The sequence below is a fragment of the Momordica charantia genome, assembly GCF_013281855.1.
Source record: "Momordica charantia cultivar OHB3-1 chromosome 9 unlocalized genomic scaffold, Mcharantia_2.0 BLBB01000009.1, whole genome shotgun sequence".
NCBI classification, from domain to species: Eukaryota; Viridiplantae; Streptophyta; class Magnoliopsida; order Cucurbitales; family Cucurbitaceae; genus Momordica; species Momordica charantia.
Window position 1 is genome coordinate 28,303,164 of NW_028275167.1, and position 18,734 is coordinate 28,321,897.

Consider the following 18,734-nt stretch of genomic DNA (forward strand, 5'->3'; position numbering starts at 1 on the left):
GTCGAAAGCACGCAACCTTTGACGCGGTCTCAAACCATTCAACTTTCATCATCAATCATCGCGGTCGCCAAATTCTCTCGTCTAGACTCTTCTGTTTTTCTTCTTCCGCCTCCGTCACGGTGGTCGAAAGCCGAAACCCTAATCCTTAAATGCAATTCCGATCCCCAAATTCACCTGCTGCCTCGATCTCCTGTTTGGGGGCGTTTATTCTCTGATCTTTAATGTCTCGCTTGGTGCCAGGACTTTAGGGTTCCTCGTCCTTCGTTTGGCCATGGAGGGCTCTGCGGTGGAGGATCTCGGAGCACCGGATTCATGGGAGGTCGCCGATTTGGACGAGGCCATGAGCCGATTGATGCTCCCCTCCTCTTCGTCTCCTAAAAAGAATTCCGAATCCTTGGACCACTCCGTTGCCGATGCTGCTCCCGCTTCGTTTCCCTCCCCTCCCGCCTCGGTTTCTTCTACTTTCGATAGCGTTTCCGAAGATGTTATCAATCAGGTTGATCAGTTCCTTCGCGAAGCTTTGCATAACCCTCGGGAGCGCCTATCAAGTAAGTCGTTTACCTTTTCTGTGTTATGGATGGTATGATCAGTTTCATGAATTCTCTAATGTCACATTTGGTACGAGGGAGATAGCCTCGGCCTTCTTGAAGCTGGGCCAGAAGTGACCGGTCTTTAGTATGGTCTAGTCTTTCAAATGCCTCCTTTCTTGCTGCCAATCGATAGTAAGAGAGCGTCGCTGTCTGCGTACTATTTTTGAAAAGGAGAGATACATTTTATTGATAAACCGAAAATTCAAAACCAAAACTTTATAATACTAAAAGAAAGCACCATAGTTTGTATTAATTGCATTAGAAGTGTTATTACTAAAAAACTATGTGGTGCGTTTTCAAGAAGCCGCATGATATAGTCTGTTTGGAGTAATATCTTAAAAACTAAGTAATATGACTATATGAGTTTAAGCATTCCAAGATAAAGGTTGGCGATGGTGGTAAGAGAATTTTGGGAAGATGTGTGGATTGGTAGCAGTTCCTTAGTTGATTGTTTTCCTAGTTTACATGGGGTGGTGGACTTTAAGAATAAATTGATAAAGGAGTTGTAGGACTTAAATGCTGGGTTCGAACGTTAGTACAGGAAGAGATTTAAAAGATGGAGAAGGAAGTTGGAAGCATGTAAAGTTCTTAGGAAAGGATGGTATCCAAAACAAGTGAAACTGTTCTTATTGAGGAATTGTTTTGTGGACACGGTTTCTGGAGGAAAGGCATAGGTTTTGTCGCTTAGGCTGAATGCACTAGAAACCTTTTCCATTCGGGGAATATGGATGAATAGAATTAGGAGGCTATTAAAGAAAAGTGTATGAGTTGGGGAGATGTTCTAGATTTAGCTAAATTCCATGCCTCTAGCTTGTGTGCACTTTCCAATTTATTTTGTAATTCTACTCTTTGTCAGATCAAATTGGAGCAGGCATTTTTTTAAAACTTATATTATGTTTTAATAGGGTTTTAGGCTTACGACTTGAGGCAAGACTTTAAATTTTGGCCTCAAGACTTGTGCCTTCTTTGGACTATAAGAGGCTTACATCTCCCTTAAAATGCATTGAAAAAGCTTAGTTTTCACGCCTCTTAATTTGCTCAAGTCTTAACAAATATAAGGGTCTTTCTTTCTTTCTTTTTTTTTTGTGCGTGTGCACGCACTCGTATGGAATGCTAATACATGAGTTGTGACAATTCAATCAATTACTATTTTTACTGCATACGCTTTGATAACATTAGAGGCAAAATTTTTTAGTATAAGTTGGTCTTATTAGTGATAATAGTAGTGATGATAAATATGTCCTTTTAGAATTTTTATTTAAGCTCCTTTCCAAAAAAAAGAATTTTTATTTAAGTGGCAATTGACAGGGATGATTTTATTTTAAATACTTTTACCTAACTATTGTGTTTTGCAATAATACTTGATCCCACAAGATTAAGATTTGCATAATTTTTTTAAATTAAAATTGAGGCTTATGCCTTGTCTCTGAAAAGCCTCAAAGCTGCTTTTAGCCTTTTGAAATATTAGTCCTATCTGGTAAGGAATAGATGGAATAGGGTTGTAACTTTTCACATAATCAAGGAAGATTGTGCATCTAATAGAAAATCATCACCACCAGAAAGCATAAATCAGAAATTTAAAATTCTTGTATCTAGAAGTTCATCAGTTTCTAGGAAGCACCTTTTCCTTCTTTTTCACAATGATGCTTACAAACTCATTTCCTCATTTTAGAAGATTCTAATTAGTAACTCTATTTGCAGTGCTTGATAATCAATATGTACTATTTTCATTGTTGAAAACATAGTGTTCGTGATCTATTCTCCTCAATTGATTTTCTTTGGATTATATCCTCCTCAATTGATAATATTTGATATTTATAATATCATTGCTTTAGTTTTGCGCATGGAGCAAGATGTTGAGAAATTTATTCGTGATCCTACTCGACAACAACTAGAATTTCAGCAGTTGCCTACTTCATATTTACGGTTAGCTGCACATCGGGTGGCCCAACATTATTCACTGCAGTCCATGGTTCTATTGGACAATAGTTTACCTGATGGGTCTGGTTCCAAAATTATTGTTCGCAAGACATCTGAATGCCGTCTGCCAGCTGTTCGCCTTGCAGATATTCCCGTGAGTCTACCATCAGAAGAAAATAGTTCCATGAAGGTTGCTATCAAACAGAGGCCACAGAAACGGTCCCAAATATCCAGAGATGCTAATGCAAATTCATCAAAAACAAGTGGTTCGAAAAGTGTGGAAGAAAGGAAGGAAGAGTATAATAAGGCTCGTGCACGAATATTTAACTCCAGCAGTATCTCAGGTAGTCATGCAGGTGGGAGAGTGGATGCTGATCCTAGGCCACAGGATAATTATCGTGGTGCCTTGGGTGCTTCAAAGGCTGAGGAGAAGATTATTTCTGGAGTTTCTGATACAAATTTTAGTAGAGGTTTGATTGACTGTTCTACTAGTAGCAGTAGAATGAGTAGAAGTAGGACTGACAAGGAGATGCCTAGTAGGCACAAACCAAATAGTAGGGTAGCCATTTTTAGAGATCGTGAGATTGACAGCAAGGATCCTGACTATGACAGGAGCTACGACAGGTATCAAATGCCATCCATTATCCTCTTGGCTTTATCTCAATTTTTTTAATTGACTGCTTCTTTTGTCACGAGATGGTTGAGCAGGTATTTGAGAAGCTTCCAAGCTTTCCATTTATTCTCTTTCTACTTTGTTTCTTTTGAGATAAAATATTTTAATTTATTACGTCTTCTTATTTTTTGGTGAAAATTAAGGGTTCTCTTATTTTTTCGAGGACTAATCATGCAAACTTTTGTCAAATAGCACAACTTTTTATAATTCAAGAAACATGGTATTTTTGAGCCATAAGCCACTGCTGGATGATAAGCCACTGCTAGAAATTTTACCATCTGAGATGCATCCAGAAGTTTATTGCTGGGATAGTAAGTTAGCCAAATTTCTGGTTCTAAATTCTTCTTCAGGTATATGCAGAGATTTGATCCGGGGTTTGGCTTCAGTGGAGGGCCATACACTGTGCAGCCCATGTACGCTCCTGCAGTGAGCTATAACACTGAGTTTCCACAACTTGGCTCTGCTCATAGACAGGCCGTTTCAGAATGTCAACCTAGACCCCTCCCTCCACATGTACCTGGGCCATGGAATGCCCAATCATCCCCTGCAGGTTTGGGATACGGTCATCGGGAAGCAATGATTAGACCTTTGAATCCAAATGTTGATGCCCATTCATCTTCTGGCGTGTACCTGCATTCCTCCCAGTATCCTGGTCAGCAGTCTGGAATGCATTTTATCCATCCTCATGAACAAACTCATCAACCCTTTTCACAGGTTTGGACTTACTAACTGTTTTATTCAGTTTGATGCAATCAACCTTTTTAAGCTAGGCTTGGGTGCAGCCCTTCTTCTGTGTCTTGACACTTGTGGTGGTGATATTTTATCGAGTACCTTTGACTTTATCCCACTGACTGAAAAGTATGTATTCTTTTCATTGAACTGGAGTCACTGGACGTATACCACTTCCATTTTTTTTGCACGTGATCATAGATTACAAATCAGGAAAGGGCAGCTGAAGGAAAGAAAATGAATGATCGAGCAAAGTTTCCTTTTGTGCAAATGATTTGTGGATTTAATTTGTGGTTGTCATTTTTCGTTTGGGATTGCTACCTTTCTTCTTCCTATTTAAACACAATGTACCTGAGCGTGTTTTATTTTCATTCACGCTCTGTTGATCCTGATCTTATGGTTTTGCAGCAATACCAACAGCAACCAGATGCAAGTTTTGGATTAGCACGGCCCCGGTGAGGGGCATGGGCCATGCCTGCTCCCCGCCATCTGGTAGTTATGATATATCATGGGCTTTCAATGTACATTTTTTACTTGAAATGGCAAGGGGCAGGCATAAAGACTGAGGTGGGCTTAGAAGGATCCATATTTTCTGTGACTTAATATGCTTCTTCCCACCGTCAGTTCCATTGGAGCTTCTTGCATCTCTTATGGTTGATGAAGCAGCTCATTGCTTTGGAATTTGCAATAGTAGGCTGAGCTCCTCAGGTTGCTCTTGCCACTGATATTGACGAAAAGTTGAATAGAAGAATCAGCAACCCGCTGGGAATGTACTTGCAGATCTTGGAGGAAGGTACATGCTTTTTTTTAATGATATATGGACCTCTTCCCTACCCACTTTACCTGATCACTTCCCATTAGTTATACTTGAAAGAAATTGAAAAAATTGAGAACGTGGACAAAGATAAAGTTGTCACTTTATAATGTTTGTTGGTATAGTTTTAAGCATAAACATAATATTATCCTTTTCTTTGGTTCTGTAGTTTTAACTAAGGTTACAGTCAATGGACGGAGAGATTATTGTTGAGAGGATATTAGAGCCTGTTAATTTTGAAACTAGGGGATTTCCACATTTCATCTTGGGCCTAATGTTTTTAAACCTAACGTTAGACATTTCCGACACTTCTAACACTTCGCGTTGTCATATGTGACTTTAGCCATCCGGACATCTCTGTCATTCGTGCCATTGATATATCGGTAGTGCAGTTTCTGAACCCGGAAATCATTTTTCCCATGTGATTTTCTGGGCATGGAAAATTGGTTTAATGTCTTCTGGAGAATTCTTTAGTTTGGCTTCTCGTTTACCATGAGGTCCATGTGTTTAACTCCAATTCTTCCGTTTCATTGTTTACATTTTCAGCGTATGGGAGGATTTGGTTTTTGTCAAAGCAAACCTCAGAACTGTACTCGTTAGATGCCAAAAATTTCACAAATTGAAATGTAAGGAAGAGACCTCAATTACACAACCAGGAGAATGAAGCTTGGAAAAATATACTCGGATCAAGAGAGATCCGTAGCTGCAGTTTGAGTACCAGCTTGAAACCCCATGATTTTGTCGATCGTGGGTTTCACATTTTTGCTCTTAACTCTACTAAATCCTGTAAGTTCACAGATTTGTTTCAATTTCAGTTCCTTAACTCTTATCACTTACATCGTGCCTGGTATCTCTCTTTCTTTCTTGTTCCAAGGACAAAGATGGATGGCGCAGGAAATAGGCATTGCTTTCCATTTCCTTCTCAGCTTTAGCAGTCTGAGCAAAACAATCCCAAACGCCCAATGTGGGAATCATCTACTTGTGGGATCGAGTGGCAATTTCACCCTTCTGATGGGCAGGTATGAAATTTTTAGAAAGTCCATGCTTTTTGATGAAAGAGGGTGCTCTTTGTCAAGAGTATCAAACTTCATACTTGGAATGTAAATTGAGGGATGCCTCAACCACTATACATCATTACTTCAACTTCTCATATGTTGAAGAATCTCGGTACTACTTCCACACCTTTCTATATTTTGTTTTAATATAATTTTAGCATCATTATATGGTGAATGTTAATTGTAGGTTTGTTATCGTTGTCAACGTCAGCAAGTCGAGACTGTTTGGAGGTTGTTTTAGAATATTTTTCTTATTTCCAGGAAGATGTTTTTGAAAATACGTTGGTTAATTATTCTTTGTAAGCTTTTATTCTTTTCAAAGTTTTCATATATATTAGATAAAGTTCTTTTATGAGAATCAATTAGTTCAGTAGTTGTAATATTACGAACGATTTATTCACATCTTTATTTGATATTTTTTTGAAAAGCTGTCAAATAGTTTCTAAGTTTTACGTTTTTAAGAGGAGGCTATTTGAGCTGATTTCTTTTGTAATTGTAATTAATTTTCAAATTAAAACTTTATAGAAATGATTCTAGAGGGGCGACAGGTAAAGATGAACTTTTACATATGCATGATGTATCTTGAATTCAATTGACTCGTAACACCTCGTCTGTTAATTCATTTACAAGTCAAATAGTTTATTAGATATTTAATTAAACTCTATTAAAGTGCCTGTAGGGTGTGGTTTGGAGTTATAAAATTACTTCTATTTCTATTTTTATTGATCATGTTTGGTAAATTAAAAATTGATTTTAGGAAAGTTAAAAATTACTTTAAATTGATTTTTAAGGTATTATTGGATAGTCATTTTGAAAAATCAATTATACTTTTTTTTTAGATCACTCATTCTATTATCACTTCTAAAATTACCCCTAATCTCCTTGAAAAATAGAGGTAAAATTCATTTATCATTTGCAAAGAGCTTACAATTATTTTATTTATTATTATTTTTTGTTAGAACTTAGAAGTGGTTAGTTTCAAAATATTTTTAAACACACCATGGTGAATTTGTTGTGCTTTTCAACTGTATTTGAATGTTAACCAGTCAGTATGATTGTTCAATAGCTAAGCAATAAAATTTTTGGTTATTGCTACAGATTTCAAGTCATCATTTATTATTTTATAGGGTAAATATTCGAACTCATACTTTCACATGTTGATACTATATTATTATAAAGGAAAAAATATATATTGATACAATACCTAAATATTGAAAATTTAAAAAAGAAAAGAAAAATGTTTAATTTTATAAGGTTATATCATATTAAAAAGGATAAAAAAGCTTCAAAACAAAAGTATTCAATCTATTTATAATAGAAATATAAGTCTTTCTGAAGTATTGTTTTTATTGTATTTTATTGGAGGTTCACATTCCACTTCCAACGGATTGAGTTTTTTTTTCTTCTTCTTCTCCTTTCTCTATCTCTCTCTCTCTCTAAAACAATTCGTTCATTGATTGACATGTTTTATTTTAATGTCTAAATTTCCATGTATTATAATTATTTTGTTCTTCTGACTTTTCAATAAACATTTAACTAGACCTGTCAAAACGAACATAGCAAACATAGCACAAGGTAATTGAAGTTCGAATTTTCTCTCCAACATATTGTAATTACATTGAAGTTCTTGATATATCTTTTAACTATTTGAGCTAAAACTCAAAGATCTTGCTAAATTGCAACATAAGAAAATTTATTTTTGAAAAAGTAAAGTAATTAGATAAAATAAAAGACTATAATTTACAAGATAAATAAGATATTATCAGCACATGTTCAGCCCTACGAAGGCAAGGTGGCAAAGTGAACCGCGGAACAGATGAATGGAATTCTTCTCGACTTGTGAGAGTCGGATCCTTATTCGAAAATTGGGAAAATAAAATAAGAGACTAAATAATATTATATTAAAATTAAATAATATTTAAACCTAAAATATAAATACCACGGCGAACCCATCAAACTTCATCTCCTTCCGTTTTCTTTTCGTGTTCTACTTTTTTCCCGCCAAAGTTCATGACCTCGATCGGGGATTCCTAATCTCAAGAGATTCAGTATGCAATTTGAATTCCACAGTTTTCTTGCGATCTTCCTCTTCGTTGCATTTCATTTCCAATGTTTATCTTGCTGCGATCGAAATTGCTCGAGAAAGTCCATCGTCGCGTCGCGGCCAATCGCGCCAAATAACATTTATCGGAAACCCTAGCTCCTAGAGATTTTGCATGCATTTTTTCTCTAATGCCTCGCTTTTGCTGCATGGAGCTTGGAGTTCTAGTCTTTCTTCTTACCATGGAGGCCTCTGCAGCAGAGGATCTCGAAGGTCCTGAGTCATGGGAGGTCGCTGACATGGTTGAGGCCATGAGACGAATGGCGTTGCGCTCCCTGCTTATTCTTCATCTTCATTTTCTCTTGACAATGAATCCGAGGATTCTACCAGGCTTTTCAGAGTCATCGCGAGCGATTCTCGAGTAAGTGATTGATTATTACTGATGTCGACCAACTCGTAGCCGTTTCTACTATTTGTACGTCTGAACCATTGCACTTGACATGCATTGTGTAAATCAGCGTTGTATTCGTTGCTATTGGTGGTGATTTTCGGCAGATAGAATAAAATTGCTGACTATATCGTAGGTCGCGTTAGGTTTCGTTTCCTTTTTCATTTGCATACATGTCTATGTTGTGGTCTCAGAGGCAGTGTTCTGAGTAGTTTTTCCATGTGATTGGTATTTGAATGTTTGATGCTATTGAATCCAATCCTGATAGGTAGTCACTATTCAGTTCTTACATTATCTGTTATATCCTGCATACGAATTTGGGATAGAAGGTAGATTGGAGACTGGTTGATGGAAAATACGGTATTTCAATTGTATAGTTCTTGAATTTGGTGATCTATGTTATGAATTATGATTCTTAACTTTGAGTTCCGTTTGTGAATATGGTTCCTCTTATTTAGACAATTTGGACGGCCACTACATGTGCAGTGCATCATAGTTAAGTGGATTAGTTTCAAATAGAATTACATTTCTTTTTTCAAAAGTTATGTTATGTGTTGAAACTAGTAACTGATGATTTTCTTCTGTCTTTCGTGCATTATAGTATTGTTGTCTACTATTGTGTATGGATATTAATTTAAAGAGTTTTCTTCGTTATGGTTCCTCTTCAATGTATAGACCAAGTTTTGAATTCGACATCATATTCAACTGGATTATTTTCAGAATACAATTTAATCTCTTTTAAATTATATATTCTGTTGAGAATTGGTGGTTGATGATGTCCTTTGCCTTCTCATTCCACAAAACTTAATGCTCTTTGTATGAGTCATACCACATTGTTGTTTAGTTCTTTGGATGGACAACATATTGACAAATTTATTCGTGATCCAAGCCCAACAGAAATTTGAGTTTCAGCATCTCCCTACCTCATATTTACAGTTAGCAGCCCATCACGCAGTACCGCATTACTCCTGCAGTTAATGGTTTTATTATATGGTTTTTCTGATTGGTCCCGTTCTAAAACTATTGTATGTTTATGTTAAACTTCTCAGTGATGACATCAAGCTGTTCGTCTTGTAGATATTCCTGTAAGTTTATCATCAGAACAAAACAGAATCACAAAGGTTGCTATCAAACAGAGATCACAGAGAGTATCAGAACTCAGAAGTAACTGGCGATGCAAGTGCACACTCAACAAAAATCAAATAGTTTCAAGAGAGTGGAAGATAGGAAAGAAGAATTCAATAAGGTCCATGATCGGATATTTAAATTGGCCAGTAACTCGGATACTAATGCTAGTGGGAAAATAGATGCTGGTTAAAGGCCATGGGATAATGATTGTAGTGCTTTAGGCATTTCAAAGGGTTGAAGAGAAGATGATTTCTGGAGTTTCTGATATAAATTCTAGCAGGGGTTTGATTGAATATTCAACTAGTAGTAGAGCGGGAATGAAAAGGAACTGCTTGGTAGACACAAACCAAATAGTAGGGTAGCTATTCTTACGGATCGTGAGGTTGATTGCAAAGATCTTGATTATGGCATGAGCTGTGTAAGGTATGGCATGCTCTTAGTCTTTATCATTCTCTTTTCGCTAGATTGTTAATTTCCCTTTAGCTGGCTTTTGAAAATATTTGAAGCTTTCTGTATCTTCTCTCCTTGCCATTTAATTTAATTGTGTTGTCTCTTCATGCCAGAAAGCCATCAAATTCAATATTATGTTGTTATATGGTCACAACCTAGTAACTGCTGTGTGGTGGTTATATCAGGATTCTTAATTTCTTTCTATGGAATTTTGTTGTCTGTAACTCATCATATACCAGGAAGGACAGTAGTACTTTATAGTAACTAGTAAGAGACATCATTTATAGAAACTGCTATGTTTATTTACTATCAAAAAAATGGTGCAGCTCAAATGTACTCATTTGATAGACATGGTGAATTATATTAGAAGTTGTAATTTGGCTGAGGTATCCATCCAATTTTACTTCCTCTGCTCCTGTTGTGAACTATAACACAGGAATTACCACAACTTGGATCTGTCCCGTCTTCTGGATCTCATCCTCCGGAGACAGGTTAAAGTACAAGTTTAGTCCTTGCTGTCTCGTCTAATATCTTGTTGCTCTCGTTTCTAATTGTATAGTTTTAAGCACCCTTATAACACATGAATTTGGTATGAAATTGTTAGGTCTACAGTCGCTCAATGGATGGCGAAGCATGTAAGGCCGTGCTACGGATCTTTTTCAGCATTGGCATGGTAAGATGCGCAGTTCTTCCCTATCCTATTTTGTTAAAAAAAAAAAAAATACCTTTACATATTTTCCTTTCCTTTACGGATCTTAACAAATATTTAATGAGATTGCAAAGTTCCCGAGTCAATACGTTTATTTTCTAAAAATACAAGTTAGAATGCCAAGAAGTGTGAAGTTTTGAAAAACTTAAACACGTGTTGAAGCCTATTTTTAAAAATCTTACCTACAATTTGAAAAATATATTTTAAAATCCTACATACAAAGAGATCCGTTATATTTTTTTTTGCTTTCCTGTTTTTGAAAATTAGTCTCGTAATTAATTTTTGTCTTTTCTAATTTTCCTCTCCAGCATGTTTTACTTTTTCTTAGTCAAAAACAGAAAATCTGAAACTATGGTCAAATATGTATAATTTTTGTTTTTTTTAGCAACAAAAAGGGTGTTATCAAGCTACGCTTTTAACACGTTTATGTTCTTCAAAATTTCACACACTTCCTTCTAACTTTCTCTATTCAATATATTTCCTTTAATATATTCCGATATCTTTATTTTTTATCTTTTGAAATTTCTCAAATAACACCTCTCTTTATGATTTTCCTATTTGACTTCCGAACTCCTCTCTCTCTCTCAACACATTTTCAAGTTTGTATAATTTTTATTTTTCTAATAACAAGGGTAAGAGATTGTAGGAAAAAAGCAGAAATCTATTCTTAAAAATCTTACAATTTTAAAAATCAAAATAAGAATTCTAGAACTATTTTTTCTTCGAATTTCACCAAGAAGTCGGTTGTAGTTCTAATAAATGTGAGGAGACAATTTTTAGAAGCAGAATTAAAAATAAAATAGTTATCAAATCAGTTTTAAACAACTTCTAAGAAAGGAAAAAACTGATAATAGAGAACGAAATAGTTATTAAAGTAGTTGGATTATTGTTTTTAAATTATTGAAAACAAAAAACAAAAAAATGTTAACAACGTTGAAGGTAAGTCGTGAAACTTCAAGCATCCACCTTTAGTTTTTTGTCTATGTTTGAAAACGTTTGATAGAACGCCTTAAAATACTTGTAAGCTGTGTCCACATCCTCTTTCCCGCAAACCTCTCTGATGCTGCAAATATTCACAAACCAAGGTTTATTATGTTTATGATTGCAATTTCATACTAAATACCACCAAAATATACATATGTATATATATCTTTTTGAGTTCAACTCAAACGTTCAAAAGTACATATGCCTTAATTAGTTTAAACTATGCTTGGATTTGCAATAACACAAATTTACCCACATGAACTTGAGCAAAAGATGAGCATGTCGTATATTAGTACCAGAATTGCTACACGAACAGAAATCTGAATTAATGGTTCCATATGTTTACATTCTCAGGTTTCTAAATGAGCACATGTTTAAAAATTACTCCAAAAGTTGACAAAAGAATTTGAGACACTTTCGTTACCATTTTCTATTTTTAGAATTTAAGTTCATAATAACATTTTATTCCATTTTTTCATTAAAAAAAAACCATTTTCATCGACAACATAAAAAAAGGAAAAAAGAAAAAAGAATCCCATGGTTGCGATGACTTCATAGGTAAAATTTCAAGAAATAATACGATTGTTATTTTTATTATTATTTTTATTTTTTTTTGTAAACTACCTTTTTTAGTTGGTTATAATTTTATAAATTAGAAAACAACAAAAAATGTCAAATACATATTATGTTTTTCAAAAGATAGACTTGCCACAATATAAAATTCGATGAGCATCATTATCATACCTTAGTATATAGTAATGGGTATTCAACAAGGAAGACAAGACCGGTTCCTCTTTCAAGGCAAGTAATACGATTTTTTTTCATTGCTTTTTATTCTTCTCTCTCTCTCTCTCCTATTTTATTTATTATTTTATTATTATCATTATTATTTTGTTCTAGGCAATAATTAAATCTATCCGTTGCATTGTTCACATTCTCGATTTGATGAATGGAGTGGTATGGGAGTCTAAGTGTATACCTGTGCATGGAAAGTTGAGGGATGCCACAATCCACAGTCCGGATGCCAACTCCAGAAGCAAGTATTGGACCAATGGTAGATCCACAACCCATATCATTTCTCACCACAAATTCCTACCACAAAGCATGTGCACCATTTGAGTATATAGCAATAAAATTTGACAAAATAAGATAGCCCAAAAAAAATCTCAAAAATAACCCATGTTATATTTAGATGGAATAAATCAACCTAGGTAACTCAAAAAGGAACGCTATCTATTTTAATTCTACCTACAACACTAGAATGTAATTTTTTTTTTTTTTTTGGGATAAGAAACTCGTATGGAATTAATAAACCAAAGCCCAAAAGAGGAAAAACAACCTAATGAAGGAGGGATGAGAAAACCGTCCGAAATCAGAAAAAGGCCATGGTTATAAAAAAAACCTTCTTGTAGATGGAAGCCCACCAAGAAGCTGTATACTTAATATTCACAAAAAAAGATCCTAAAGGAATAACTTTATCCTCAAAGATTCGGCTGTTTCTTTCTTTCCAAACATAGAAATCAGAAAGAGTAGAATGTAAATGATAGAAATGCCTTGGAATAATTAGGATTATTAATGAGATAGAAAGGATTAGTAATTAGCTAAGGAATTTGTTAGAGTGATTTAGGTTCGAGTGACCTCAAGAGGGGAGGTTCGAAGTACTTCAAATTATTAGGGATAATCGTAGCCCTTCTATCTTTTTATCTTTCAATCTATTTCACCTATTTCGATAAAAAAAAAATCAGCATACTTTAGGTCATTGTAATAATTCTGTAAACACCATTCTACGAAATGGACTTATTTAGTGTAAAAGCTAGAATAATGGTACCTATCATGATTTGATTTGATTTGAAGGGTGGGTAACAATTGAAGCTGAAAAAGAATTTCTGAAGCCAGTGCTAGTCACATACCTGCGTTGGAAGGTTATGAATTCTGCCTAATTCTTTGAAAAGAAAAGCTGTGACTCCGCTTGTAGCATAGCGCTGGTTTGCATTGTGCTTAATGACAAGTCCTTTTTGCATTTCTGGCCTATGGTGTTCTTCATGCTTATCCATAAAATTTGGATGAACTCCATGGGCCATGTCCGCGGAAACTATTTACAAAATAATATTATATAGCGAAGAAATTAGATGATCATATATGTAACAAAAAGTAAACACACATCTTATCGCAAAAAGAAAAAAAAAAAACACACACACACAGTATCTTTACCGATGCTTTGTTCACAATAACCTTTCTGTAAATCATACAATCAAGAATAATTGTCATTTACATGTAAAACATTCAAAATTGAAAAACTAAATCAGGCAAAATCCAACCTTTTAAGTTCATATATTCACAACTAATTTAGGATTACTGCCTGATATCTCAACGCAAAATTACCATGTCTAGGGCCTAGCTCTGAGTTATCTTTTAGTTTTCCTAGTATCGGTTTAATTTGATCACACGTTAAATATATATAGTAGTTGTTCCTTCCAAAAGGAAAAAAAGATGTATTTTTCTACTTTGAATTGGAACGTACCAAGAAACGATTGCCTAAAAGCACGCTCAAATGCACCTTCACCAACATATCCTTGAGCTAAGGAGCTGGGAATGCGCCTCATGGCCTGAAACATGGTGGGTGCACCAGCTCCCTGAATTGAACCTGAACCCACCTAAATGGAAACAGGTGTCACTAAATGATCATACTAAGACTAGTTAAAAAAAAAGCAAGTATTAACATGAACAAAAGAGAGATGCTCATTTTATTGAACTCAAAATAAATAAATAAATAAGAGACAGACAGACAGAAAATTGGGCCCATGAGCGTGCTTCTACTATAGTCAACAGTTATACTATATTAGAAGCACCCAGGATATGCATAACTTCCAATCTATATATAGTTCACAAAGTACACGATAAAAATATTACCTCTTCATTATCAAATAAAGCCACCATTCGAACTGTCTGCTCACTCTTTAAGTCACTAGGAGATTCACACGAATCAATAAGAGCTCTTAATGCACAATAGCTTGATGCAAGGTTATCTAATCTTCCTGAGAAAATGAATTCCTCATTCCCACCTCCAAGACAGCTAGGTTGGGTGTCACACACATTCAACTCAAAGCTCACTATGTCATCAGCTGCACAACAGAGCTCTTCTGATAAGACCTGGCGATCAAGTTAAGGTACTGACTCATAAATGGTTTTTAGATTTAGCTACAACTTCACAGTATTGCACCTTAATTAACAAAGGCATTCCAATTTCCAACCAACAGGTAATTTACAACTCAAAAAAATTTGAGGTCAATAATAGCAGAATGTTTATGCAAATCTATTCAAACAATTTGAAATTTGAATCATATGAAGAATCGTGTATATAAAAAGAATAAAAAAAAAGATTATTTAAACTACCAAGACATAAGATTTTATGAAAATTTTCTATGATACCTTCCAATAGATGTTTGCTATTATTTTTTTTTCACAAAAAAGTTTTTACTATTTTATTTCATACTAAATAAAATTTTAGTGCTTATGTCCATTGTCCATAGAACATGAACTTCACTCGGATCACAAAGGGCAGCATGCATAGTTTTTCTTCTTTCTTTGGATTCTTGATAATGATATATTGGTAGTTTTTTTATAAGATTGATGGTATGAAATTACAAAAGAGGAGGAAAACGACTCCAATCCAATGGAGTTACATAAAACCTCTTCAATTAAACAAAAAAAAAAAGATATAAAGCTATAAAATGTAAAAGCTTAGACAATTTACACCAAGAGATAGCCAAAAAAGGTTATAGTGTAAAAAAAGAAAAAAAAACCAATAAAAGGTTTGTTCCTTATCCATGAAAAGGCTTAAATTCCTTTCCTTCCAAGTATTCCAAAAGAATTAGTTTGGATATTACAAGTTCCCTGCCATCCTCAGTCCCATAAAACCTCTTCAATTAAACAAAAAAAAAAAAGAGACCCCAAGTCCTTGCCAATTGGACTGTCCCTTGGGGACAAAAAAAAACCCTAATAGTTGTTATAGAAACACAAATGGTACCTGTTTCAGAAGTGGATGTAGAGCATCCTTCAAAAATGCATCAGTGCTTTTATCTTTTGAGTCCAGAGAACTGTCTTCTAGTTTTGTTGCCAGCAACGGAATAAGATGAGTTTCTAAATTTGGCTTAAACCCATCCTGGTTCACTTTTCTGAAGAAGCCACGAGCGCCATGACCAGAAGAAAAGGGAAATGTAAATAATTCCAAAACCCCAACAATATGTCAAAAGAATACTCGCTCTTATTCTAATACTCATTTATAATGGCGATATTAAATATTTTAGTGCCAAAAGTAAACAAACCCAAACTTTGGAAATCTAAAAGTAAAATAAGTCTGAGTACCATACAGGTGAGATTGAGAATTCTGTCAATTATCCAGTGAAAAGATCAAACAAACTGACTGAAATACACGAAACCTCATCCATACAGTGCCGATGGGGACATAATCAATGACTTTTGATAATCAATCAATATTAAATTTCCAGATCTGAATTTTTAATTTATAAAAATATTGATAAAAAGTAGTTAACTAATGAAAAATAAAAAAGGAACTAACCTTCCAATAAAAAGAATAAGTAAAAAAACAACAGAACAAAACAGGACCAAACAAAGGAAGGGTCTAAGCCAGCACGAGGGCAGAAACAAGGATAATAAATAATCCTAATAATTAATAGTGATTAGAAAAACTAGAAATATTCTTTGGAAACTCAGAAAGAAGTCCAAACTTCTCCCTCAGATGGTGCAAGCTTTGGCACTTTGGACCTTTTGAATAAGCTTTGTACGAGCTGGTAATCTCGCAATTTCTTTTTGGGTTGGAGTTTCCCCACCATCCTTTGTAATTTCTTATTACCAAAGAACTTGTTTCTCATAAAAAAAAGAATAATAATAAGTTAATAACTGTGTGGTGCGTGTTGTTGCAGAGAGGGAGACGTAACTTGAGAAGCAAATCAACCATGAATGAAATGAAAAAGTAACAATGAGGCACAAACCGGTCAAGATGAATTGCCAAGGTTGGAATTCGCAATAGAGGTCTTCTTACTTTGACAAGTTTGTGCAAATATGAACCATCATTGCCTCTCACTATAACCCTTCCAGCGACACTCAAATCTCTATCAAACCAAGTATGCCACAAACCACTCCCATATGTCTGCACATTGACCATTAGACAATTACACTTGCTTGATGAAGACCTGGGTTTTAATTTAAGGCATGGGCTATCTGTATGAGCAGCAATAATATGAAATCCATTACCAGCAACATACCTGTAAAACAGAGAGATAAGGTTTAATCAACCAAACTAATCAAGATGGAACCAAAAGAGTAGGAAATCGTAGAAATAAGTAGAAAATTCAAACATAAAGATAAAAGGTGATAACTATAGAAACGTTTAGTTAACATATTTATATAACATTGTTATAAATTATGACTCGGGACATAATTCATAAATTAAGGGTGAATAGGGAGTATGTATAGATAGATAGATATCAATATCCGTGCACTCTTGTCTACTCATAAGTTCATAGCCTTCTTTGTAACTGTGCATTAATATTATAAAATATTATTGAACAATATTAAAACAAAATTACAAAGAAGGCTACGAAATGATGAGTAGACGAGCAAAATCTCACAAATCAAGTAGTCGACTAGCCAATCTTTCTTTTGTAGTTTCATAAACCACGTAATTTGAATTACATATATGCTGTGATTAGCAGATCTGAAAATTAGATCAGTCTATTTGATAATCTTTGAAGGTGGAGAAATGAAAATCAGAAGAAAATTCCCCAGAACTCACTTTTCTCCTATCGAAAAGGCAACCAAACAAGACATATTTCGTGTAAAGAAATAACATCCACCAGGCTTTAAGTCCCATTCTTCATCCTCGTTTAGCAAACGAAAACCAGCAGCAACTAATTGCCGCTTCGCTTCAGCTGCGATAAAAAGTATCTAAGATTCCGCCATCAAGAAGTCTAAAACTCAGCCTCCAAGGTGAGAAGTCAAGGACAGATCAAAATGCACAATTATAACAATAAACAAACACATCGACTCGTAACAATTTAATAATAAAAGTTCACATCAACGAAATCAAAAACTAGCGGAAGTAATTAGGGTTTAGTAGCCAGCCAATACGCAGGGAACTTTCAACAGAATCGAAACACCAAAAAGCATAGCGATATAAGACGATACGTATACAATTGAATACGAAATACCTGTAGCATGAAACTGAGTCCAGGACTCATTGAGATAGTCGATAAGATCTCCTACAATGCTCGAACTTGATCCAGATTCCGAAGACGAACTCTATAAAGCATACAATAAGACGTAGAAAACAATATAGTGAAACATATGAACACATTACATGATTGTACATTCAAAATGAGAAAGAAAACGGAGAAAAACCTGAGGAGTCGAATCGGAGACGGAGCAGAGAGGGCGAAGAGCGACGAATCTTCGCAGAGAAGCGCGAGAGGAGCGAGGGAATCTTGATAAGAGCGCAGACGATTTGAGAGCGGGAGGAGTGAAGTGGAGGAGATGCACTTGCAGGCGAGATATTGCCGCCATTTCTTCGTCCGGTTCTTCACCGGTACACGATAGATTGTTATAAAGAGATTTTTGAATTTGTTAAATTGCCATTCGGCCCCTTTACTTTAGATATTTATAAATTCCCCCTTTCCACTGTTTACAGTCATATAATTTCGAGTATTTTACATTTAAAAAGATAGGTCGAGAGGAAAGTGTCATCATAGACATTTCACTTGAGAGATTGGTCAGGTCAGTGAGACAAAATTTGGCTCTGTTTCAACTTCCTGAGAGGTGATTGTACCAATAGCAAAAGAAATATCAATCTCAAAAAATACTATATCATATGTGTATCGAAAACCGACATGACACAACAAAGCATTTTTTCGATCCTTCTAATGTTGTCGTTTCTATACAGAAAACCACTGTATGTAATTGTCCTTTTTAATAGAGATTTGTAATATGATTTTTTTTTCCAACTTTTAGTAGAGGAGTTTGACCTTTAATCTAAACATATATATGTTCTCTGCAAGTATTTTCCCTATATGATTTTTGAATTTTAAAATTTGATTGAATATATATTGAACGCTGAAAATTATTTTGATGTCATCCATGTAATTAAAATTTTATAATTATTGAATGGTAGATTACAA

The 18,734-nt window shown here is 34.8% G+C and overlaps 2 protein-coding genes and 1 long non-coding RNA gene across 5 annotated transcripts; 2 read left to right on the forward strand and 1 right to left on the reverse strand.

Moving 5' to 3' along the window:
• LOC111018663 (uncharacterized) lies at positions 1–5,956 on the forward strand. 2 transcript variants are annotated; one of them, XM_022294854.2, is made up of 6 exons: positions 1–548; positions 2,426–3,134; positions 3,534–3,897; positions 4,321–4,705; positions 5,273–5,512; positions 5,601–5,956. In XM_022294854.2, the coding sequence occupies exons 1-4, from the start codon at positions 272–274 to the stop codon at positions 4,369–4,371; spliced, it is 1,401 nt and encodes a 466-aa protein (XP_022150546.1). In that variant the 5' UTR covers positions 1–271; the 3' UTR covers positions 4,372–4,705; positions 5,273–5,512; positions 5,601–5,956. The 2 variants fall into 2 exon arrangements, with proteins under 2 accessions (XP_022150546.1, XP_022150547.1); XM_022294855.2 differs by having other exon boundaries at positions 5,608–5,956.
• A 1,229-nt stretch (positions 5,957–7,185) lies between these two features.
• LOC111018754 (uncharacterized) lies at positions 7,186–10,643 on the forward strand. 2 transcript variants are annotated; one of them, XR_002602445.2, is made up of 4 exons: positions 7,186–8,243; positions 9,348–9,821; positions 10,285–10,351; positions 10,453–10,643. It is a non-coding gene; the product is annotated as an uncharacterized LOC111018754 (long non-coding RNA). The 2 variants fall into 2 exon arrangements; XR_002602444.2 differs by having other exon boundaries at positions 7,187–8,243; positions 10,285–10,345.
• Positions 10,644–11,402: 759 nt separating this feature from the next.
• Positions 11,403–18,153, reverse strand: LOC111018753 (Zn-dependent exopeptidases superfamily protein). Its single transcript, XM_022294989.2, has 10 exons — positions 17,962–18,153; positions 17,772–17,862; positions 17,357–17,492; positions 16,554–16,826; positions 15,569–15,716; positions 14,452–14,691; positions 14,063–14,195; positions 13,452–13,633; positions 12,521–12,633; positions 11,403–11,620 (listed from the first exon to the last, which is right to left on the reverse strand). The coding sequence occupies exons 1-10, from the start codon at positions 18,121–18,123 to the stop codon at positions 11,512–11,514; spliced, it is 1,587 nt and encodes a 528-aa protein (XP_022150681.1). The 5' UTR covers positions 18,124–18,153; the 3' UTR covers positions 11,403–11,511.
• Positions 18,154–18,734: the final 581 nt, after the last annotated feature.

What these genes read in the sequence shown, in the direction of transcription:
- LOC111018663 (XM_022294854.2), top strand. Translation starts at nt 272, where the DNA reads ATGGAGGGCTCTGCGGTGGAGGATCTCGGAGCACCGGATTCATGGGAG. An exon ending in TATGACAGGAGCTACGACAG is followed by an intron (nt 3,135 to 3,533) that starts GTATCAAATGCC and finishes ATTCTTCTTCAG; the next exon opens with GTATATGCAGAGATTTGATC. An exon ending in CTCATCAACCCTTTTCACAG is followed by an intron (nt 3,898 to 4,320) that starts GTTTGGACTTAC and finishes ATGGTTTTGCAG; the next exon opens with CAATACCAACAGCAACCAGA.
- LOC111018753 (XM_022294989.2), bottom strand. Translation starts at nt 18,123, where the DNA reads ATGGCGGCAATATCTCGCCTGCAAGTGCATCTCCTCCACTTCACTCCT. An exon ending in TCTCCGATTCGACTCCTCAG is followed by an intron (nt 17,863 to 17,961) that starts GTTTTTCTCCGT and finishes TATGCTTTATAG; the next exon opens with AGTTCGTCTTCGGAATCTGG. An exon ending in TTTTAGGCAATCGTTTCTTG is followed by an intron (nt 13,634 to 14,062) that starts GTACGTTCCAAT and finishes TTTTGTAAATAG; the next exon opens with TTTCCGCGGACATGGCCCAT.